Source organism: Ochotona princeps, chromosome 19 (genome assembly GCF_030435755.1).
Source record: "Ochotona princeps isolate mOchPri1 chromosome 19, mOchPri1.hap1, whole genome shotgun sequence".
NCBI classification, from domain to species: domain Eukaryota; kingdom Metazoa; phylum Chordata; class Mammalia; order Lagomorpha; family Ochotonidae; genus Ochotona; species Ochotona princeps.
In genome coordinates, this window is record NC_080850.1 from 9,198,880 (window position 1) to 9,223,176 (window position 24,297).

At 52.6% G+C, this 24,297-nt stretch overlaps 1 protein-coding gene across 1 annotated transcript in view; it reads right to left on the reverse strand.

The window, feature by feature from the left end:
* WWC1 (WW and C2 domain containing 1) overlaps positions 1-9,996 on the reverse strand; it is a 152,362-nt gene extending 142,366 nt beyond the window's left edge. The window contains exon 1 of the mRNA XM_036496995.2: positions 9,502-9,996. Coding sequence (XP_036352888.2) covers positions 9,502-9,620 — 119 coding nt within the window. The 5' untranslated portion in view covers positions 9,621-9,996. The remainder of the gene's footprint in view (positions 1-9,501) is intronic.
* Between the last annotated feature and the right edge of the window lie 14,301 nt (positions 9,997-24,297).

The following is a 24,297-nucleotide window of genomic DNA, read 5'->3' on the forward strand; positions in this document are numbered from 1 at the left end:
TCTGATAAGACTGGGGGGAGGCGGGGGAGTTTATTGATTCACTTATATAATGAGTGCCACCAAGGTGGTGTGCAAGCTGTAATGTCAACTTGGCCCATCAGGAAGAAGCCTGAATTGGCCAGGAGGAGATCAGCATTTTAGCTCAGTACACAAAACGTTCAGTTGAGCAAACTAGTGGCAGCTCCCACTGGCACACACTGCATGCTCAGACTTTACTTGAACGGCGTTGTCTTACCCTCTCCCCAGCCCTCCAGGGTAAGAGGGTGCTCCTCTTACCTCCCGTTTTACAGTTGAGGACCAAGAACTGGTTCAAGGTCACTTATTGTACCTTACAGCTTGACTTTCCATGTCCTCTGGCGATCTTTATGGCTGCTACAGGGAACAGTGTGGTACGTCCAGCTAAGGTTGGGCTGGAACCACATAAACATTGCTCTCCACGGTGAGCAAGCTACGTGCAGTCACAGGCATGCCTGTGTTTTTCTCTGCCGTTAAAGAGGCCCCCTTCCTTCTGCTGCCCCTGGGTGCCTTCCTGCCTCTCCCTGGACACACAAGAAGGAAACGCGGCGGTAGAAGGAATAAGGCTTGGAAATCAGGTCTAAATTCAGATTCCAAGGCAGCCCCTTTCTACACGTGGGATCTGGAGTTTGTCACCCAATGGCTCCCAGCCTCAGTTTCCCCATTTGCAAAACCAGAAAGAATACAAACCGGAAATCAGAAGAATACAATGAGAACAGTGCTTGACATACAGAAGCCTGGATCATGACCATTAAAGCAACCCTTAGTAGCCATCCTCAATTAGCACAGGGGCCAGGTATTGTTCTCACTGTTGGTAATACAAAGATCAGTGACCGTCTTCTACTAGGAGGTAAGCTCTGTGGCACAGTGCATTAAACTGCCATCCGAGTCAACAGCATCTCATACGAGTGCCAGTTCGGGTCCCTATTTGCTCAAACCTGATCCAACTCCCTGCTAAAATACCTGGGAAGGCAGCAGAAGATGGCCCAACTGGTTGGGCCCCATGGGAGACCCAGAAGAAAATTAGATGGAAGATCTCTCCTAATTTCCCTGTAACTCTGTCTGTCAAATACATAAATCTTAAAAAGGAAGAGAGTTAGGAAGTCAGATAGGTAGGTAGGTAGGTGTGGGGTAGGTAGGAAGGCAGGCAGGGAGGGAGAAAGGGAGAAAGGAGAAAAGGACTGATTCCTGGAATATAAAGGGAGCCCTCACTCTTCAAGGAAAGCCATGTGAGATGCAGGATCATCTGCAATTCCAGAGTCATCTCACCCCAGCAGCCACCTGACGCCTCCCTCCTGACATCGGATCCTCTCAAGTTAGCTGCCAATCAGGAGAGCCCAGGGATGCATCCAACAGGGAACAGGGAGGAAGCCAGCTGGGGGTGGGGGCTGCCACCAAACAAGGCCCTGGGTGACAGCAGGCAGCCGACTGGGGGGAAGTCAGCAGCTGCTGCTGGCCTGGTGTCCCTGCTGCCAAAGCGTGATGAATGGAGCCAGGGAAGAAAAAACCGCCAACAAAGGTGTCCCTCATCTTGATGCAGCTTCATTTTTTCTTCCCCCACCCCCTGGCTGACCATTGAATGAGAACTTAAGCCTCAGTCTCTTTTCTTTGGGAGACATTTGAAACTCAAACATCCCATTCCTTCCCAACAGTGGCAAGGGATGGCATGGGTCAGCAGCACTGCAGGCAATTCAGGGCTGGGGAGTGGACCTACGACCTACCACACCAGTCATTCTTCCCTGCTCCGGCTTCCCCACCTCTCTTACCCACCCAGCCTCCTTCCACAATGTCTCATCCTTACCAACCTCCCACCCCCGCCCCATGATTCTGGCAAGGGGTTTTCGCTGATTAGGAGCTAGAGGCTAAATGAATGGCTGCTGACTGAGGGGGGGAAATAACAAAACACTACAGTATCTAGTTGCTTCATTTTCTCTCCCTATGGAACTGCCTGGACTCCAGAGAGCCCAGCAGCCCAGCAACAAGGGTAGCTAGGGCTTTCCCAGAGGGTTGGCGCTCTCCCTGCTGAGACAGGCTTTACGGGAGCCCTGTGTGTGGACTCAGTGCTGCCCTTGGCTCTGTGCAGTCCAAAGCCCTCCCATCCACAAAGGAGGGCAGTGAAGCCACTGCTCCCAGGTAAGCAGATTCCTCTGCAGCTGCAAGCGGCCAGGGAGGGCACCTGACCTTCATGGGGACGGTCGCTTGGCACGAGGCTGGCAGCCTTCTGCAAATGTCACCAACAACTTCCCAGGGTTGCCTCTGCAGCCACTTGCTGGCCACCGGCAACTCTCACTGTAGCTTTCTCACTTTACCTGCTCCTGAGTGTGGCATGCCAACCTTGCCGGTAACTAAGGCAACCTGATTCTCCTCCCTTCAAAAGGGCAGTGTTTCACAGCTACCTGAGACCCCAAGGAATTGGAAAAATCAGGTCAGTTTGACTACCCTGTCCCCCAGGAGGGGAAGGTGACAGAGAGTAGCTGCTGGCTGCGGTTACTCAGCCCTGGCTGGCTGCTGGGAGCATACACCCAGGCGCCTAGGAAATGACTTTGAACTCTGCACAGGCTTCATCCTTCAAAGAGCTTCTCTGCCTTCATCTCTCAGCTCTCGCCCCTAGAGTCCTGGTTAGTGGGTTGTTCCCAGAAGGCAGAGTTTACACCACAGATCTCCCACTGGCTTCTCTAGTTAGGGTCCCTTAGCAATGTCTCTCTGCGGTATCTGTATCGGGTTCACCTATTTAAGGAATAAATGTTAGGAGTGGATGTTGTGGTGCAATGGGTTAAGCCTCTGAGTTCGATGTCTACACCCCATAGCAGAACACGTGTTCAAGTTCTAGCTTGCCTGCTTTATCCCCAGCTTCCGATAAGGCACCTAAGAAGACAGGATAAAGATGACCCGAATACTTGAGAAAACAAGGATGATACCAAATATTTGAGACACAAGGATGGAGTTTCTGGCTTTCGCCTGGCCCAGACCTTGCTGTTGACGTCACCTGGGGAGTGAACCAGCAGATGGAAGATCAGTCACTCTCTACCTCTTTGTCTTTCTGCCTTTCAAATCAATAAACACTTGGGACCAACTTGCCAACATGACATTCTGGGATCCTGAAAATGGATTAAAATTTCAGGGCTGAGCCCAAACAAGCTAACATGAGTATACACTCAGGAGTCGGGCTCATCCATGGCCACACCACTCTGAACACGCTGCACCTCACGGCATCTTGGGAGCGGAGCACAGTCAGGCCTGGTTAGTACTGGCAAGCGAGGAGTTCATGCAGCTGGGCTTCAACCCTGGCTCCTTCACTTGATGATGACCCAGAACAAGTCAGTGAACCTTCCAGTCTCTCTTTCCCCATCTGAAGATGGAAGAGTAATAGTACTCAACTCACTTGGTTGTCGAAAGGACTAAATGAGATTATATCATAAAATAGTGGCCCAATAAGCATAAATATCCAATAGGCGTTAGCATTTACTATTTTATTAATTTGTGGGCTCCTGTGTACCTTAATTTCCTTAAAAAAAAAACTTTTAAATGAAGTTTAAAGAGTTAGGAGTTTGCAAGGGGGATTGACAAGGGAAAGAGAGGGGGAGAGGGAGAGAGAGAGACACAGAGATCTTTTGTTTCTTCATTCACTCCTTAGCTGGCCACAGCGGCTAGGGTTGGGCAGGGTAGAAGCTAGGAGCTTGGAATGCCATCTGTTTCTCCCACGTGGGTGGCAGGGAACCAAGCATTGAGGCCACCTTGTGCTGTTTTTCCAAGGGCATTAGCAGGAAGGTTGATCCAAAGCGGAACGGCTAACATTCAAACAGCACCCACAGGAGTCGCCGGCATCATGGGTGGTAAATTAATCTGCATTATAATGTCAGTTCCCTTAAATTCTTGCTTAATAACTGGCACAAGATGTTTTCGGGCATGGCCAATGCCTATGAAATGTGGATCTCAAACCACAGATGCGAAGAAAAACCTTTTCAAGACAGGTAGGATATTACAGCTGTGTAGGTATTAGTGAAACAATATGAGCAGAAATGAACATGGAGTAGAACCTGTGGGTAAATCTTCGAGAAGACTGGTCATAACTCTCATACTAGAGCAGAAATAGGTGGAAAGTGACAGATTGACAATAATCCTACAACTATTTTCGTTGATTATAAAATAGTAATTCCCTTGCAATCACTGGTACTTTGACCGTTTACCATATAGCCGATTCCTGCAGCATGACTCACCAGTGACTGAGACACCAGGAATGAAACTTCCCGGTCTATACAGTCAGAAGGCTTGTGAGTAACTCAGCCACAAGCTTAAATTAGGCCACGGATCAAGCTTAAAAGATCACCACGGATGAAAGAACCAGATCAGATTTACAGGGAAAAGCAAAATGTAAACTTTTCCTAAGAATAACAGAGAAGAACGTCTGAACTAGACCCGAGATCGCCATCTCTCTGCTTGTGACCTTGAACAAACCACCTGGCTCTAAGTTTGCATTTTGCAGTGACACGAGTGGCCAGACCTACACGACCAGAAAGTCCATTCCGGCTGCCAGGCTGGGTGGAGACTCAGCCTGCCTAGCTTAACTTAGGCTTTTGTAGGAATTTTTTTCTCAAGATTCATTATTTCTTTAAACGTATTTGAAAGGCTGAGTTACGAAGAAAGAGAAAGACAGAGAGAGAGAGATTCCATTCACTAGTCCACTCCCCAAATTTCAGCTAAGATCATGCTAGGCTAAAGCTAGGAGCCTAGAGCTTCTTCCAAGTTGTCCACTTGGGTGCAGGATCCTAAACCCTTGGACTTTCCTCGCACTGCTTTCCCAACTGCATTAGTAGGGAACTGGGCTGGAAATAGAGTGGCCAGAACTTGAACTGGCACCTAAGGGGGAAGCTGGCATTGCAGGCGGAGACTTAACCAGCTACACCACAGCACCAGCCCTGCAGGAATATTCTAGCAAAAGCCAACAGTACTGGTGTTCTTCAGCATGTCCTGCTGTGTCAGGCTCTATGCCAGCCACCCTACCTGCTTCAGCTAATTCTGTGCTCATCATCACGCTTGATGGTTTACGCAAATCTCTTCACCTGAGCTTCTGAGAGACCATGTAACTTTCCTAAGTGACTCAGGTAGCAAAGAGAACTGCCAACATTCCAGGATCCAAAGAGTTCCCTTCTTCCTATGACCCACACCTGCCCTCTGTCTGGCCACAGCCCAGACACACTACAATGGTCACAGGTAACTGAACCTGTGCCTGTTGCAGCTCCATCGCCCAAGGCCAAATTCCTTAGGCATTGGAGCAGATGGCTTGGTTCAGTAACCAACACAGCAGGAAGCTGAATGGTGCAGGTAGTTACAAACGTGGGCTCCTGCATCGGCCTACCTGGTCTCCTTCATGCCTCAGCTTCACGGAAGCCCAATGGCTCCACCAAACGCAGCCTCGCGGAGCCTCAGCTAATCCAATAAAGGATCCAAGTCGCTGGTCTCGGGGTGGTGAGGAGGACAGCCAGTCATTTATAGCTCTTGCTAGGAAGCCTGAATACGGGAAGGGTTCCACGCCACCTGCTACCCAGCTAACCACAGAGGACCTGACAAGCAGTTTCAAAGGGGTCCAGGAGAAAGCCCCTGAAATCAAGAACAAAACACTCAGCTTGCACTTGTCCACAGCCCTGACCCTCTGTCTGGGTCCTCCAAGCATCTATAGCCTGAAGGAGGGCACGCTGTAGACCCAACTCCCCAGGTGTAAATGACTACTCAAAACACTACAGAGAGCAGGTGGCATCTCAGTACTCTTGAGCTACTTGGGTCCCATCACACAAACCACACGACAGTGGGAATGCGGGCTGAAGGATCTGCCTCCTGTGGGCCGCTCCCAACAACTCATTCTTCCTCCAGCCACCAGCGCCATGTGCACACCACGAGGGCAAACATGCGTGGAACACGGGGAGGTCATCAAACACTCAAGTGCCTCTGCCCAGGAGACTCCAGCTCCGCGGGACAGTGACATTCAAGTGGTAGCACCTGAGTCCCCCAAGGACCTGTTACCATGGTGGACTGGCCTTGAACCCAGAACGCGCCTGTCTGCCTCCTGAGCCTTTGGCCCAGTGGGCAGGGCCCAAGCTGCCTGTTGGACCCTTTTTGGTTGTTGGGACAACGGTGCTCACTCAGGAATTTCAGCCTCCCAGTCTTGCTCTGGGTGAGAAGGGGACGAGAGTTGGCAGGACTGGCTGCCTGGCAGCTCCTTCCACACCCCCCTGGTGAAAGGGGAAGCCTAACACTGGATTCCCTGCCCCCCAGCAGCTCCATGCCGCCGCTGGGCAGCACACAAAACAGCTCAGCCCCAGAGGGAGGAATGTGCCAAGACATTCTTTAGGGCTGGAAACCAGAGACGCTATTTGTCCTCGGTGGCTAAGAAATCACTTTTCAGACTACAGGGCCATTCGACTGACTTCTTTTCAATCCAGGGGAATGGGCAGGTGCCTCCAGGATTCAGGTTCGAACAACGCCAAGGCAGACACCTACACTGTAGGAAATGCATTTTTGTTCCTACAATTATGATTTTTTTAAATCTCACTACATTAACCAGTGGCAGAGATACTATTTCATTGGCAGAAGCTCTCTTGCCCTAGAAGACCAGAAAAGAAGCTGGGCTCTTTTTAAAATTTCTTCCTCACCATCCCATTCTCATCTTCCCATGGCAAGAAGAGCAAGGAGAGGCAAGGGGTGTGAAATACCATCTGAGAGTCGGCTAGCGCTTGAAAATCACTGAGTCAACTTCCCTTCTGTCTGCAGGGCGTTCAGGCCTAGGGAAGCGTATCACCATTCACCCAAGGCCACCCAGCGGGGTCTCTCAGACAGAGGCACAGACGGACAACTGTCTACTCAGCCCTTTCCCCAAACCTTCAAAATGAGGGAGAGCCTTGGGTCCAGAACTCAGGACATACACCAGCCCAGTGTGGCTGGGATAGCCAGAAGGGGTAAGAAGACCTCAGAAGCCAGTGACTTAGAAAGTGAAGTGGTAACTCACTACGTATGAATGTGCCTTAAAACAAGGGCTGGGCAGGCCTGGCACTGAGCCTTCTGCCAGCCGTGGCACCTGGCTAATGTGTGGGGACAGCAGGATGCTTCTTCCTAGGGTATTTCTCAAGGTTTCCTTATATTTCTGGCAATAAGTAGTACTCGTTTCCTACTTGAAAAAGGGGACACCAAAAATCCAAAACAGAGTTGAGGCAAAATCAAGTTAGGCCCGGAATTGTGTCATAGCTGGTTAAGCCTCTCCCTGTGACACTGGCATCCCATGTAAGCACTAGTTCGTGTCCTGGCTGCTCCACTTCTGATGTACAGCTCCCGTCCGTGTGCCTCAGAAAAGCAGCAGGAAGACAGCCCAAACTCTAAAGCCCCTGGAGCCACAGGGGAGACCTAGGAGAAGCTGCCGGTGTGGCCCTCTGAAGAGTGAAGCAGTAGATGCAAAATCTCTCTTTTTCTCTGGAACTCTGCTGCTTTTCAAATGCATAAAGATGAACAAAACAACAGCTCAGGTAAATGTAAACGAAAACCAAGAAGGTGGCCGATAGCACACTACAATGCAGAAGATCAGCTATGTTCTAGCAAGGGTGGTTCTGTGGTTCTTGTTGGGGAGACACCTTCCACTGCCGCATGACTCTCCTCAGCTGCAGGCTGCCCAGGCTGCGGGGGCTGCCCCAGCCCTCCCACAAAAACCCAAGTGCTAAGGAAACATCTGTTTGAACTTGTGTCTGTTACGGGGATAAGACGGGGGAAGGGGCTGCCAAGGTCACCGATACAGTCAAGGAGCCTGGGGGAGGTGAGTGACCTGAGCAGGGTCAGCAGCAGCCAGGAGACCAGGCCTCCAGCAGTGAGCATCCACACTGGGGCAAGAACAAAATCCTCCAGCAAACCATACTGCCGGCTCCCAACGTCCCCCTGGTGTTTAAACACTGGCGACTGCGGACATGGGGCAGCGGGGGAAGCCACCACTTGGGATACCTGTTTTCCATTTTGGGGTGCCTATTTCTGAGCCCTATCTCCTCTCTTCTAATCCAGTTTCTGCTCCTGCCTCTTGGTAAGCAGCAGCAGATGAAGGCTCAAAACTTGGGTCCCGCCACCCAGGTGGGAGAAGTGGATGGAGACCCCGGCTCCTGCTTGAGCCAGCCCTGGGTGTTGTAGTCAGCTATGGAAAACACCAGTGGACGGAAGCTTGGTCTGTCTCCCTCATCACTCTTTCAAATGAATCAATCTTGATTCTTGAAAAAAAAAAAAAAAAACTGGCTTCTGATCAACTATGTTCCTTGGGACAAGGGGCTATTACTCATTCCCACCCAGGCAAAGCACCTGACAAATAGAGAAACTGAGGAGCAGAGGTTAAAGCAGTATGCCTTCCAGACGACATCATGGTGACACTACACACAGTGTGAGCACCCAGACGATACTGAGTGAACAAATGAATGGGCGGAAGTACTCACAGAAACTACTGCTTTTCCTGATTTGCCCATAGGATGCCATAGACCCTGCGCCCCTGTGATACCCCACCAACCTCCCCATCCCAATATCCTAACACGGAAAGGTCCCAAACATTCATCTGCATGCTGTCCAGGGACCCAAGCCCAAGGTCAGAGACCAGGTGAAAACCTTACATTCCTGAAATACTTTGACCCCAGGCAGGTGTCAGCCAAGGCCAAATCAGAGATCAGGCGTGCTGGCCAGGCACCCTTCTGGCCGCCGGGCCATACCACGGGAAATGTGTGTGTGTCGGCAAAGAAACACCAAGCAGAGAAACCGGGTGGAAGAAGTCTGGGTAGGTAGAAGACTCGCCTGGGCCGCCCTTCGCTCGCCGCCTGTCTGGGCAATGCCATCTCCTGTTGCAGCCGGCCTTGTACCCACCAAGGTCAGAAGAGATGCGGCAGGGCCGGGGCCGGGGAGCCTCGGTGTCCCGAGCGCAGGAGAGGGCGGAGGAGAGGGAGGCAGGAGAAAGAGGCGTGGGCAGGGCTCCGGGAAGGCCTCTCACCTCCTTCTGCATCCTAACAGCTTCCAAGTTGCTGGGATTCCTGGAGAACCAGTCTCCTTCATCGGCCCTCCCCCTCAGCCTCCAGGCTCCGGGACTGGCTCCTGTGCTCAGTTCTGGAGCCTCTGAGGCACCTGTCAAAATGCACACACCCCAGCCCTCGCCTTCTGCACGCTGAGACGCTTTCCTTTCACAGCACCCCCGGTCCCTCCCGTCCTATAGCCCCCTCCCCCCCGGCTGGGGACGACTCCGCTGCAACCGGCTAGGTGGCCCCCTCCGCCCAGGCCCGACCTAGCTTCCTAAAGGGGGCGGGGGCGGGGCTACAGCTTAAGGTCAAAACTAAGCAGGTGCAGTGGGGCCTAAATCCTCCACCTGGGGAAGGCGCTGGGGGCTGGAACAGCGCTCGAGGAGCACGCAGAGCCTCCCAGCCCGGTGGCTCCAGGGGCAGCCGAGGGCCCCGGAGGGCGCGGGCTGTCGGAGGGAGGGAGTCCTACCTGTCCCGCGGGTCGATCCAGCTGGTGGTGCGGCTCGTGTGGTCTATGTAGTAGACCTTGCCGTCGAAGTCGCGCGCCTCTTCCCAGCCCTCCGGCAGGGGCAGCTCCGGCCGGGGCATCTTCTTGAGAACGGCCCGCTCTCCCCCATGCAGCTCCCCGGCTGCCGCGGGGGTTCAGCGGCTCCAACCGGTCTTCTTGTGTCCGGGCGGCCGCCGAGGCACCATGATCGAAGGGGCTGGCTCCCGCGGATTGGGGGCCCTAATGGGGACCGGCCGGGGTGGCGCCGCTGTCCATGCGGCCCTGCAGTGCTGGCCCGGCGCCGCCGGCCTCTCACGCTGCCATGTGCGCCCGCAGCGGCGCGGTGCGAACGCGGGTGCGCGCCCAAGCCGGCCGGGCAGAGCGAGCCGAGCGCAGCCGCCGCCTGCCCTCCTCCGCGGCGCGGCACGGCACTGCACCGCGCGCTGCGCTCTCCACGCCGCCGCTCGCTCGCTCGCTCGCCCGCCGCCTCCTTCTCCTCCTCCCCCAAAGCCGGGCACCGAGCCTCCTGCCTGCTCCGCCGCTCCGAGATCGCTCTGTTTGCGACTTCTGCCTCCGCCAGGTGCGGCTCGGGCGGTGCAGGTAACTGCGCTGCCCCGGAAACGGGAGGCGGAGCGCCGGGCGCCGGGGTTCCCGGGTCTCCTCCCCTCGCCCGCGCCACGAGGGCGGGTCCTAGGGCAGGAGACGCGCCCCCTCGTGGGACAGTCCGAACCGCCGAACACCCCTCACGCTGCTCCTGCCGAGGGGGAAAGGAGGGCCGCCCCTTATACCTGGGTCCCGCAACCCAAACTGGAGCCCTAGATGCTAAAACCAGACCCGCTCTGCCTCCTCTTGCCCGCGGCGCTGGCTCACGTCGCTCTGGGCACCTCAAGCGCCAGATTTTCGAACTCCAAGCTTCTCTGCCAGGAGGCGGGCAAGAAGTGGTTAAATGGAAACATCCTTGCAAATTGGGGGAACATAAGTTTTGCAGCATCTCTGGTCCCTTCCCCCCAGCACAGGCACCATCTGTCTCCCTCTTACTCAATTCTCCGCACGTAGTTTCACTCCCCCTCCACTCCCTGCGTTTCCAAGTGCAGCGGGCTCTTCCTGAGGTCTCTAAAATTAGGAGTGCCATGGATCCGCTTCCTTGAGAAGGCTCCCAGAGCGAGTAAGAGAAAGTACCGTGTCACAGTAACAAGTACGGATGTTGTGAGGACGAACCCGTGTCGGCTCTTGGCTATGAGACTCGGGGCAGGTATGGAAGGGATGTTGTGGAAAAGAACAGAAAAATCTCATCCAGAGGAGAGAAAGGAAAAAAAAAATGGAAGGGACGCCATTAAACGCACAGTGCTTTTTGAGAAATTAAAAATACTCAATTAAGGCCCGGCAGGATGGCTCGATAGCTGCATCCTCGCCTTGCAAAGCGCTCAGATCCCTTTTGGTGCCGGTTCGCATCCCGGCTACTTCACTTCCCATCCAGCTTGTGCCTGTGGCCTGGGAAAGCAGTCGAGGCCAGCCTAAAGCCTTGGGACCCTGCACCTGCGTGGAAGAGGCTCCTTGCTCCTGGATCCATCCATAGCGGCCACTTGGGGAGTCAAACAGTGGTTGGAAGATCTTCCTCTCTATCTCTCCTCTCTGTAAATTTGATCTGCCTTTCCAATAAAAATGAAATAAGTGCATTTAAAATAAATAAATAAAAGTACTGAATTAACCACGTGAAGAGCTTGGTGCTTGCACACATGAATTGAACCCCTTTTCTGCCCTGGCCCTAGGGCAGGACTAGGCCAGTGTCCGAGCCGCAACAGGTGCCCAGAGGAGCCAGCGCTGCGACTGTGAGGGACACAGTGGGCTGAGCAAGGGAAGCCCATGTTTGCGGTGCCAGCACCTGTTATGGAGAAGACCCAGGCAACAGGTTCCTCACGGCCAAATGCCTTCAGGAAGTTTAACTGCCTCCCTGAGGCCAGGTCCAGGCACCCAGTATTGGTCCGTCCTTCTTCCATGAATGCAAGACATCAAAGTCCATGGGCTGACCTCCAGCCGGCCTCCCACCCTCAGAAGCAGGAGTTCCCCATCGCCTGGTAGGAATTTCCCACAGCCCAACTCATGTTCCCTGCTTGGGCTTCAGCCTTCAGCATGTCCACGCCGCTAGTAAGGGACAAATGGAATGCCTTCGCAGGTTAGGCTGCCACCATCCGGTGGCTTCACTTCTGATCCTGGTTCCTGCTGACCGTCTGGAAAGCAGCAGAAGATGGCCCAAGTGCTTGGGCCCCTGCACCATGTGGGTCACCCCCCAGGAGACACTCCTGTCTCTTGGGACCAGCCCAGCTCAGGCTATTGTGGCCATCTGGGAAGTGAGCCAGCAGATAACGCCTTCTAGCTGTCTCTCCTCTCTCTCTGCTGTAACTTGGCCCTTCCAAACAAAAATAAATCTTCTTTAAAAACTAATGATTTATTAGAGCAGTACGACAATGTGGCCCTACATGCTCTTCACACAAGATTTCATTTAATCCCCACAGCAACCATCTGGAGTAGGAAATCCCCTCTGTTAACATCCATTTTACAAATGAGGAAATTGAGGCTCCAAGATATTATGTTGGTGGTCAGAGATACAACATTAAAAAATGGACCAGGCCTGTAGGATTCCAGTATACATGCTCCCAACTATTAAGCTATACTTTTTTTTAAAAAAAAAAAAAAAAGGATGCATGTATTTATTTGAAACTTAGAGGGCCCAGCACAGTAGCTTACTGGTTAAATCTTCACCTTGCAAGCACCGAGATCCCAGACAGGTGCCAGGTCCTGTCCGGCTACTCCACTTTCCATTCAGTTCCCTGCTTGTGTCCTGGGAAAGCAGTTGAGGGTGGCCAAAGCCTTTGGACCCTGAACCAATGTAAGAGACCCAGAAGAAGCTCCTGGCTCCTGGCTTTGGATCAGTTCAGCTCCAGCCATTGCGGCCACTTGGGGAGTGAAACAGTGGATGGAAGATCTTCCTCTCTGTCTCTCCTTCCTTATATAAATCTACCTTTCCAATAAAATAAATAAATCAAGAAAGAAAAGGAAAGAAAGAGTTACAGAGAGACAGACTGAGAGAGAGGTGTTCCATCCCCTGGTTCACTTTCCAAATGGCCGCAATGGCCGGGGCTGGGCCAGACTGAAGCCAGGAGCCAACAGCATCTTCTAGGCTCCAGGAACTTGGACCATCTTCCACTGTTTTCCCAAGTACACAGCAGGGAGTGGAATCAGAGGTGGAACAGATGGGACCTGAACTGGCACCCATTGGGATGCTGGTATCACAGTTGGCAGCTTTACTTACTATACCACATTGGCCCCTATACCTTCCTTTTATTACTCACTTTGCAGCTTCAGGACTATCATGGCCTAGCTCTGGAGGTCTGTGGCTGCTGAAAAAAAGTTAATCTCTATGGATATTTCTTTCATAACTTTGTTTGAAAGGCAGAAAGAGAGAGAGAGAGATCTCCTATCTCCTTGTTCACCCAAAGGTCTGCATCAGAAAGCTGTGCCAGGCTGAAACCAGGAGCCCAGAACTCACCCCAGGTTTCCCCTGTAGCTAGCTTGGACCCAACTACATGAACCATTGTTGCTACCCCCTCTAGGCTCTGCCTAGCAAGAAGCCTGAGCTGGGACACGAACCCAGGCATTGCAATGAGATGAATGCATTCCACGTGGCGTCCACTGCCCTGCCAAATGCCTGTATCATCATTTTATGCTACGAAGAGTTCTAGAGTCAGACTGGGTCTCATGCTGTCTTTTGTCACTGTGTGATGATGGGTCACTTGCTGAACTGAAGCAGTCTACTACATGGAAAAAAAAAAATCACAGATCACACAGTCACTTTAGACTCCTGGGGACAGTGCAATGAGAAGATCAACAGAAGGGCTTGACACTCAGCCGCAAGCCATCATCCCGGGGCATGCTGCGGGGCACTGGGAGGGCCTCGCCTGGCCACGCAGCACACATGCTCCCAGGAAATGTGGATCAGGCGCAGTATTTTCTGTTCGAAGCACAGGTTCCTGTTCTTCTCTCCGCCCGGACAATAACCTGAACTTGCTCCTGGAGCAACTGTTCACTGTTCACTGTTTTTTTTTTTTTTTTAAAGTAAGCCTTCTCAGTGGGACAATGCGTATAAAAACACCTCTTTGACTCCTAGGTGCAACTTAGGAATAGCCCAGGTGTCCAGTTCCTGGATTTTTTCCCAAAGGTCTTGCTGCTTTAGACCTAGGCCATCCCTACACTTCCCCTACCCAGCCCCAGCCTGGGGAACAGAAAGACTACAGAGCAGAAATTGACCAGGGCAAGCCTTGAGCTGTGGACTTCCCCGTCCTCCCTCCCTCCCTCCCAACCAAAGAATCCCAGGTTATCTCTCAGGAGCTGCTGGCAGGGTGAGGTCATGAAACAGATGACTACCTGTCCCATGTGATACCGGTGAATCATTCCCAGGTATTCCGTGAGACCGAGGGCAAACGTGAAGGGATTAAAGGTAAAACCGGCTGGACCACGTGACTGGCTGCGGTGGCTGTTACTCCACAGGTGACTGAACTTCAGGAATCTGGCCTGCAGCAGCTTCTCTGCCTCTCCTGGCCCCCCTCCCGGAGGAGCAGAAGTGACCCCAGAACAAATCTCCCTCCATTGGCCTGCACAGCCGGGTGGCCCGTAGGCAACACTGGAACCTGGGGCAGGTTGTCGGCTTTTCAAAATCAATGCCCCTGTTTCCATCTTGGCCCCTTCCACAACAGCAAAGAAAAAGATGTGTCATGGCACAAGAAGGTGCTTCATGAAAACGGGAAGGACGAGGAAGGGACTGGGATTGTGGCACTGTGGGTTAAGCCTTGTCCTGCAACACTGTCCACCTATTGTAAGATGCTCCATTTCCGATCCAGTTTGCTGCTAATACACCTGGAAAAGCCCGGGAAGACGGTCGATGTCCTTGGACCCTGCACCCATGTGGGAAATCTCAATAGAATTTCTGGCTCCTAGCTTTGGTCTGGCCCAGCCTGGCCAACTGGAAGATACAAGATTTGTTTGTCTGTAACTCTTACTTTCAAATAAATCAATTTTAAAAAGGGAGGCGCGGGGGGAGCTGACAAGCGAATAGAAAAAGATTTTGGTCTCTGCTTTCTTCAGAGGCAACGGGGCCTTGGAGGACAGTCACTGGGTTTTTTTCACCTCTCTCCATTTCACTGTCCCTCATATGGTCTGGGAAATGCACCCATTTAGATCCTCTGATTGAATCAATGATGTCCCCCGTCTTTGGCCATGCATTTTTGGAGGCACAGAGCTGTACTGTTTTGTTCAGGAAGATGTGTCGTAAGCTAGAGAGAATGAGGAGCAGAAGGCACGGGAACCAAAAGACAAGGCATAAGACATGCTGGAAGGGCTTCAGCGTGAACTCATCTTAGAAATAGGCAGGTATAATTCATATGCATAAAGACTTACTGCCTGGACTTTTCGTGGTCCCATTTCCTAGATGCGTAACTTGAGTCTCATGCCAAGTAACTGCATAGTAACAAGTGAGCCTAGATTCTCACCCAGCTGCTACCGGGGGGGCGAGGATGAAGGGTTCACTTCTGAACTGCTAGTAATGTGGATTCTGAAGAAGGTAGATCACGGCACAGCCTGGGTTGGAAGGGCGTGACAGCGCTGCAACCAGTCACTCAGGCTGGTGCAGGGGGCTGTGGGTGTTGGGGAGGTTTGCCGACAGCCAGAGGGCACAGCTGAGATGGTGGGTTGGGGTGGGAGGGTGGGAGTCTGAATTCAGAGCTGAAGCCAGATGGACATGATCTACTCAGTCACTATCAGCAAGACCCACCCGAGGGTTAGAGACCAGGGCACTGAAGCAGCCGTGCTGGCGCAGGAGGTGCACCTGCCTCCCCGCCCTGCCTTCCTGCTTCTGGCCAGGCTGCTGCTTTCATAAACAACACTGCATTTCTCCTGGCCCAGCGGCTGACCTGGGCTGGTGGGGGAGGTTGGGTCCATCCTGTCGGCGACTGCCTCATCACAGTCCTCTGGGGATGGAGAGCTGTTGTGTCTTTCACCAAGGAGGAAATGAATGTGCTGGTGGAGGAAGCGGAGATGAAACCTCTGTTTCAAGGGTGGGGGGGGGTGTGGCGAGCAGAAAGCTGCAAGGGGGGGGATCTCGCATTGGCAGAGCTTAACCTCCGCTGCCACCCCAAGGCAGAAGCAGAGCCCTGGTGGCAGGTGGGGGTGCGTGTGCAAGTGCAGTCACAGCAGTGCTGGCTGGGAGAAGCCTCCGTCCTGGGTATTTATAGTGCTGCCATTGCCATGGTACCCACACGTTCAAGTTCAACTCCAGCCCCACTGCTTAGAAGTGGAAAGGAGACGCCCTCTCTACCTATCCAGTGTACTGGACCTGACCCCTACTGCTCTCAGAAATCCACTGCTCTCAGCAGGCAGTTTTACAATCCACCCAGCAAAAAAAGGCGTGTGGTTGGGGCTTCGGCTTGGATTCGCTGCCTTGTTTCACAAGGTGGCTGCACAGAGGTATAAAAACACTAGAAGCACGCACGGACACACGCCGTGTTTATGTGAACTCCACTCTGCACATAACTTTGGGCGAGACACAAGACACCTCTCCGTGCCTCAGTTTCCTTGAGCAACCATGCCTGCCTCATATTGGATTTGTGCAAAGGACTGAGCTCAGTTCTGAAATAGAATGTATTTATTAGCTGAAAGGCAGTAATAGACAGTGGAAGAGACAGATACACACACACACACACACACACACACACACACACACACACACACTCTTGCATCTGCTGCTGGTTCACTCTCCAGGTAACTACAGCAGCCGGCACTGGGCCAGACTGAAGTCAAATTGGCCTGGAACTCAGTTGGGATCTGCCATGTGGGTGCATGGGTCCAAGGACTTGACCCATCTCCCACTGCCTTTCCAGGCACAGAGAAAAAGACCTGGAACTGGATCGGAAGTGGAGTCGCCAGGAATCAAACCAGCATGCATATGGGATGCCGGCATTGCAGGTGGTGGCTTAATGTGCTGTGCCATCACAGCTTTCCCAAAAGGTTTTTCTTTCTTTTTTCTTTCTTTTTAAATGTAGGTCCCTATAGTTTCTCTGCTCTTTGATTCACATATTCAACAGGACTGTTTGTCTGCCTAACACATGCCAGGCAGGCTGTAGGGAGATAGGGGTGGTTTTAGGTCTAAAGTTTCTCTGGTCTAGTAACGAACACGCAGAATAGGCACATCCATGAGGCCCCTCGTTCCTCGGTGTGCGTGGCAGACAGGCTCCAGGATCCTCTTGGACACCCAACCAAAGATGCCAGGGTGCCTTCCATACCATGGGGTCGCATTTGGACTTAACCTGTGCACCGCCTGCTAGATACTTTAGCCCTCCCCATAATGCACCATGCCTCACCCTACGTCAGCGGTTGTTTGCCTGCACTGTTTAAGGGAGGATGAGAAAAAGGCGTGTGTACGTGCTTGCTATGACGGTCTCCCATTTCCACTTGGCACAATCCACAGAGGCAGAACCCCGCCACCCCCAGATATGGACACTGTCCTGTCAATCCCACCAATGAAATTGTGTGCTGTGAAGAGCTATGTGTGGAGGGGGTCTGCTGAGACCCTAGACGAGACCGGAGAAGAAAGCCGACCCAAGGAGGTGACACTAAAGAAGAGAGCCAGAGCAGCCAGCCAGGTGGAAGAACAGGCCTTCCAAACCACGAAGCCCAGCTACAAGGACTGAAGACAGGGCAGGTTCAGCATCACAGTGAGCCCTGCTTCCAGCGCCCTGCCCGTGAGAGGAGGCTGCGCTCCCTGATCACACCCAAGCCAGGAGGCTGGAGTCCACAGAACCTAGAGCTTCTCAGACTGCCAATACAGGCCTCTCTGCGCATCACCTGGCCCTCAGCCGGGTAAGCAAGTCCACCCCCCGCCCCACCCTCCAAATCCCTGGTTGCCTCAAAGGTCCCTTGCAGCCCAGATACATTCACATGGGAGGTTGGCCTAGCCATTAAGAAGCCAGCTGAGGGGTCCAGAGTGATAGCCCAGTGGCTGAATCCTCATCTTGCATTCGCCGGGATCCCATATGGATGCCAGTTAGTGCACTGGCTGCTCCACTTCCCATCCAGCTTCCTGCTTGTGGCCTGGGAAAGCAGTCAAGGACAGCTCAGAGCTTTGGGTCCTTGCACCTGTGTGGGAAACCCAGAGGAAGCTCCTGGCTTCAAATCAGCTCAGCTCCAGCCATTGTGGCCACTTGCAGAGTGAGCCAGCAGACAGATCTTTCTGTCTGTCTCTCCTTCTCTCTGTAAATCTACCTTTCCAATTAAGAAAAAATAAATCTTTAAAAAAAAGATGCCAGCTGAGACACCTGCAGCTGCGGCAGCCACTTGGTGCAGTGGATTAAGCCGCTGCTCAGGACACCTACGGACATTATTGGAGCTCTCTGAATTAAGTCCTGCCACCTCTGCTTAAGATGCAGCTTCCTGCTAAGAGCACCTGGGGAGGCAGGTGAGGACTCAAGTCCTGCCACTGCACGGGAGACCCAGGTGGAGTTTTTAGCTCTTGGTTTTGGCCTGGCCCATCCCTGGCTATTGCTGGCATTTGCAGAGTGAACCAGTGGTTGGAAGCATTCTGTGTGTGTGTGTGTATGAGACAGAGAAAGATTCCACCTTTCAAAAATAGTTTATATGGAAAATATATGAGAGAGAGAGAGAGAGACAGACAGATCCTTACCTCTCAATTATGCTCCAATACAGATTTCTTTGGCATCACCCAGTAATGTCCCCTGAGATCGCTCCCTGTACTTTGGTTCCTCTGCCTGTTCTGTCTGTCAGAGCCTCGAGTCTCAGGTCCTAGCTTCAACATGCACCCCAAACATCTGGCATCCAACTCTGTCTCCCCTTCATGAGCTTGGATGCAGCCCACTGCTGTCTACATCACATACAGTTCCTAGCCAGTGTTCTTCTGCCCACGTGGCTCATCATTCCTCACCGTGGAGACAAAAGTTTGAGACAGACACACACATGAGGCCTTTACTGGCGTTTGGATGAAGACAAGCACCATAGCACTGTGGGCAGGCCCTGGCACTGCTTTCCAGTCTGGAGGGCGCCCGTGCCTGCTCTCTGCACACTGCATGGCAGGGTTTGTGCCCATTCTCTTTCCACCCATGCCCCTTCCCCTGGGCTGCTCCTCTGCAGAGCCTGTTCCCTTTGGTTCCAGTTGGATGTGGCTTTCTCCTTCACTGTTCAAGGCTGGGTTTTATATATATCTACAACAGGGCCTTTTGTTTCTCTTTTTTATTTACTTACCTGTTTAAAGGATTTTTATTGGAAAGGTAGAGTAACAGAGAGAGCGCGACAGACTTGCACCTGCTGGTTCATAACCCCAAATGACCGCAATGGTCAAAACCGGCCTAGGCCAAAGCCAGGATCCAGAAGCATCTTCCCAGTCTCTCACATGAGTGCAGGGACACAAGCACTTGGGCCATCTTTCAGTGCTTTCCCAGGTGCATTAGCAAGGAGCTGGATCAGAAATGGAGTAGCCAGGACTTGAACCAGAGACTGTATGGGATTGGCAGTACTGCAGGTGGTGGCTTAACCCACTCTACTATAATAATGATCCCCTTGTTTCTCTCTTAACTACAATGTGAACCCTGTACGAGAAAGTTACTAAGCTTTTTTTTTTCTTCCCCCACCCTGCAGGTCCAGTGTTCAAATCAGGCCCAGTAGGTGCTGGTGTGCTTGAGGGCATGGGTGATCTGCTGCTGAGCAGGGTGTAACACTCCCTCCATCTTCCCCCTGTCCACAACACCTTTTAGCCATTTTCCTTCTTTTGGGAGCAGATGGAACTAATCTGCTGGAATAATTAGGAGCCCATGTGCCCCTCTAAAGAAGAATGTGCCCATCTGTGATGAGGAATGAGTGCTGTGTGGTATCCAACCTCTTTCACGGAAGAATTTTTGCTTTTCAGTTCGAGTCTGCAGGTTCTTTCTCTAGAGTCTTTGAGAGCAGAGCGTGCCTCTGCCTTTACAGGGCTTGACATTGATTCAAAATGTTTGGAAGAAGCCAGCGGGGATGTGGGAACCGCAAGGGGTGCCTGTGTTAAAAAGGAAAGCTACAAAGAACCTTCTCTGAGCAACTGGAAGATGTGAATACGAAGTGCCTTTTACACAGCGCTGTTGCGTCAGTGAGAGACTCCAGGGTGCGCGGTGGCATGGCAGCCATCAGGACTCATGCCTGCAACCTGCACAGAGCACATTTCTAAATTTATTTCTAAGTATTTATGAATGCATTTTAAAATGTATTGAAAAGGCAGAATGATAGCGAAGGAAATGGAGAGAGATAGGAGAAAGAGAGAGCGAGAGATCTCACACCCGCTGGTTCACTTGCCAAATGCCTGCCATAGCCAGGGCTGGGCCAAGCCAAAACCAGAGAGCTAGGCATGCCATTGAGATGGCCCACTTAGGTGGCAGGGATCCAGGCATTTGGGCATCACCTGCCATCTTCTGGGGTGTCCATGGGTCAGAAGCAGTGGAGCCACTATGTGACTGCTGGGACTCTGATACGTGACGCAGTAACACAGTGGTGTCTCAACTGCTATGCCCAATGGCCAAGCCTGCAACTTACTGTCAAATGGTTCAGTGATCATCTGAACAGCATAATCCTGGAGCACATGTCAGCAACTGATAAACAATAAATAAAAAATTCTGTATTCTGATATTCTATACACTTCTTCTCCTTTGTTATGGTGTCTGGCATAAAATGTGCCCCAAGAAGTGGTGACTGTACTAAGAGCTGGGATTATTATACTGGGTCCGGGCATTGTGGCATCGCAAGTTAACCTGTAAAGCAGGCATCACATATGTACCAGCTTGTGTGCTGGCTGCTCCACTTTCAATCCTACTCCCTGCTAATGATCTGAGAAAAGCAATAGAAGGTGACCCAAGTACTTGGGCCCCTCCCACCCACCTGAGGTGTTGGTGACCCCACTTTTTCCCCCTTCTAATTTATTCTTCTGTAGTTTACGACATAGTCCCATAGGCTCTGGAATTTCCCTTCCTCTTCCCCAAAACCCCCTCTCACTTTGATTATTTGGAAACATCACTTCTGACCCATCTGCTTGCTAACGCACCTGGGAGGGGAGTGAAACATGGTCCAAGTACTTGGGGGAGAAACTAGCATATGAAAGGCTTCTCTCTTCCTGCTGAAAGAAACACCTTAAAAAAAATTAGGGTATAGGACTCAGTGCAGTAGCCTAGTGGCTAACATCCTCGCCTTGCATGCACCGGGATGCCTTGTCGGTGCTGGTTTGTGTCCCGGCTATCCCACCTTTCATCCAGCTCCCTGCTTGTGGCCTGGGAAGACACTTGAGGATAGCCGAAGACCTTGGGACCCTGCATCTAGGTGGGAGACCCAGAAGAATCTCCTGGCTCCTGGCTTCAGATTGGCTCAGCTCCAGCCATTGCAGATAGAGGATCTTTCTGTCTCTCCTCTGTAAACCCGACTTTCCAATAAAAATAAATAAATCTTAAGAAAATAAACAGGCTGCAGAGTACGTATTATAGGATATCCCTTCCTGGAAACGTGGAAGATTGCAACAGTACATGAGATCCTACCTGGGGAGTGCTTGGTCAAGTTCGGGATAAATCCAAGTGGTGATCTGAATCATTCAAAGACCAAGCATTTCCTCCCTGCATGGGTGGCCATGCTCAGCCCCGCCCCTCTGAAGAGATTATTTCCAGTGAGCAAGTCAACAGGCCAGATGGTTGTCCTCCGGGTGGAGCAGCATGCGCGGCAGGCTGCAATGGAGTGTCACCATCACTCAGGGCTTTCTGGGGAGTCGGGAGGCAAATGCTGCCTCCACCTTGGGAGCACCCGGCATGGTCCACCAGTTGGTGTTGGTTCAGCACAGTCCTCCCACTGGCAGGGGATGGGAACGCCCTTGGTGCAGGTGACAGGGAGTCTCACCACCTGTGCGACTTCTCGGATAAACAAGTCAGCTGGGGTCCCCACTCTACATAGGGCTTCTGAGCCAGAATAATGGCACGTGGAATGATATCACTCGCTGGGGGCTGAGGCCAGCATGTTCCTTTGTTCAGAGCCCTGACCTGTTCTTCTCACACTCACAAGGAGTCAGGAGGAACCCACATGATGTTGAAATTGGAAGACAGGCTACTTTAGATTCTGGCAGCTGACACAAGCAATGCACACATCAGATCCTACAGTGAGGAATGAAGAAGCACACCTGGGGCCTGAGAGTGACAGAGGCTTGGCTGAGATAGGATCTGCAGCGCCACCTCTTCCACTGAAGGCCGACCAGGCCTGCAGCTTCCCAACCCCCACTGGAGCAGCAAGGGCTGAGCTGCAGGCCGTGTGCTGGTACAGCGCATGTTCCCTGCCTGCGGGTACAGAGCGGATCTCTGCTCAGATCTCTGTGTTGCCATCAGAGCAGGTGCTTTGGTCACAGAGGTTTTGTGTGTTGCTAAATCCAGCCAACAGATGACAGTCCTTTGTCTCCTTCCCTCCTTCCCCTTGCTGTGCCCTTCGAAAAGGATGCCGGCGTGGAATACAAACACCAGCTCACACACACACACACACACACACACACACACCCCAGTCACACTCTCCGCCCCTCACCTTAGCCCTCATGCCTTCACAGACTGTTAGAAATCATCTCTGGGCAAAAAACATTCAGCTGCACCTGTCCTAGCTCTTAGCAGGTAGTCAGGAGCACCCAAGTCACAGACATACCTGCAGGAGAGAGGACCGTGCAATATGGAGGTTGAGATGACTTGGGCAGTGTCTGTGTCTCGCCATGTCCCGGCCTATGCCACTTTGTCTCTTTACAGGAGATGGGTAAGCACTTCAAGCTTCTGGGAGGTGTAGGAGCTCCTCCACGTGCAGGAGGCTGCTGAGTGCGGGCCTGGAATGGGCACAGGGAGGTGTTAGGCTAGGATGCTGTAGCAACAGCAGCTCTGTCTGGTCCCAGGGGGAGCTCTGGAGCTGGGGTTGCTGTCACCAAGGCAAGAGGTCAGGCCTTTGGACCCCCTGTGTGCAGCTGTCAGTGGAGAGGGTATGTGGCTTGGCCCCGGGCAGCTCCCTTTAGAAAGGGCAGTGAGTGAAGTTGGCAGGCAGCCCCTGGCGGCCTGGGTACCGATTCTGAAGAAGGGGCTGACGTCGTTGCAAGGCGCTGCCTGCACCGTGCTCAAGCACACTGTAAAGAGGTCACGGACAGCCTCAGACCGGCCTGGAGAAGCCGGGGTGCTCTCTGCGGCTTTTACCCCAGTTTCTGTGTCCTGGGGGTGGGATGTGTATTTTTGTTATTAATGATGCTAGGCCTGAGGGCATGGGCCTTTGCATGAGCAAATGCCCTTATCTTTGAGGTCAACTGAGAAAGTCTGAATTGCCCTCGTTCATCCTGTTTCTCCCATTCTCCTCCCCCGTGGCTCTTGGACACTTTTATTCTCCTTTGAGTCCTCCCTTCCAGTTCTACCAGCCTCACGGCCATCTGCCTATTTCAACTGTGTAAATATTGGCATGGTCTTTTTCCCCCCTTTCTGTTTATCTAATGTTTAATTTCTATCAAGATTCATCTAATTGAAAGGCAGGGAGAGAGAGAGTGAGTGAGATAGGCCAGGGTTGAGCCACTCCGAAGCCCGCAACTAGGAGTTTCATCCAGATCTCCCATGTGGAAGCAGGGACCCCCAAACCTGCTGGATTTTCCACTGCATTTCCCAGGTGTGTTAACAGAAAAGTGGATAAGAAGTGGAATAGCTGGGGTTTGAACTGGTGCCAAATATGGGATGGCGGCATTGCAGGAGATAGCTTTACCTACTAGGGCACCATACCAGCCCCCTATCCTGTCTACTTTCAAGCCACCAGGGTGTTGTCCCTAAACCTGGAGTCAGGAAGAATTGGTGGGCCTTGTGACCAGGGTCCAGCACATATGAGTGCAAGCAGGTCTGAACATCAGGCGGGGTCTCCTGCAGGTGAGGAGCGGACATAGTAGGATGACATTAGGCTGCTGTGCCCGCCCTGCCCTCCCAGGGCCTGAGCCTGCCTGCGTATTGAACGGCTTTATGGCTTGCACCCAGTTCCCTCCTCCCACCCACGTGCCTCATGATCCTCAGGAAAACGTGTCTTGGAATGGGAATCCTATCTCTTGCTGGCTCTCAGTTGCTTTCCTGTGCCAGGCTCCTTGCAGGCTCTGGGAAGAGTGTAGAAAGTGGGGCTACAAAGATGAGAAGATGGGCTTTCCCAGCAAGGATTCCTTCCTTGGCGCTCACAGCCATGACTTGAGAAGAGCCCAGCATCCCCATCACTCTGGGATCTTGGAGGCGGGGCTGAGAGCTGCCCGTCTGCTCTCTGACAATCAATGCTGAGCTACTGCCTGGGAACATGCCACCTCCATGCCAGTGCTCTGCCCGGGTCTCAGGTCCATCTTTTCTCCCTCCCTTCCCATTCTTTCCTGTCTCTTTCAAGATTTATTAGTTTGGGGCCCGGCGGTGTGGCCTAGCAGCTAAAGTCCTCACCTTGAACGCCCTGGGATCCCATATGGGCGCTGGTTCTAATCCTGGCAGCCACACTTCCCATCCAGCTCCCTGCTTGTGCCCTGGGAAAGCAGTCAAGGATGGCCCAAGGCTTTGGGACACTGCACCCGCGTGGGAGACCCAGAAGAGGTTCCTGGTTCCTGGCTTCAGATCGGTGCAGCACCAGCTGTTGCGCTCACTTGGGGAGTGAACCATCGGACGAAAGATCTTCCTGTCTCTCCTCCTCTCTGTATAT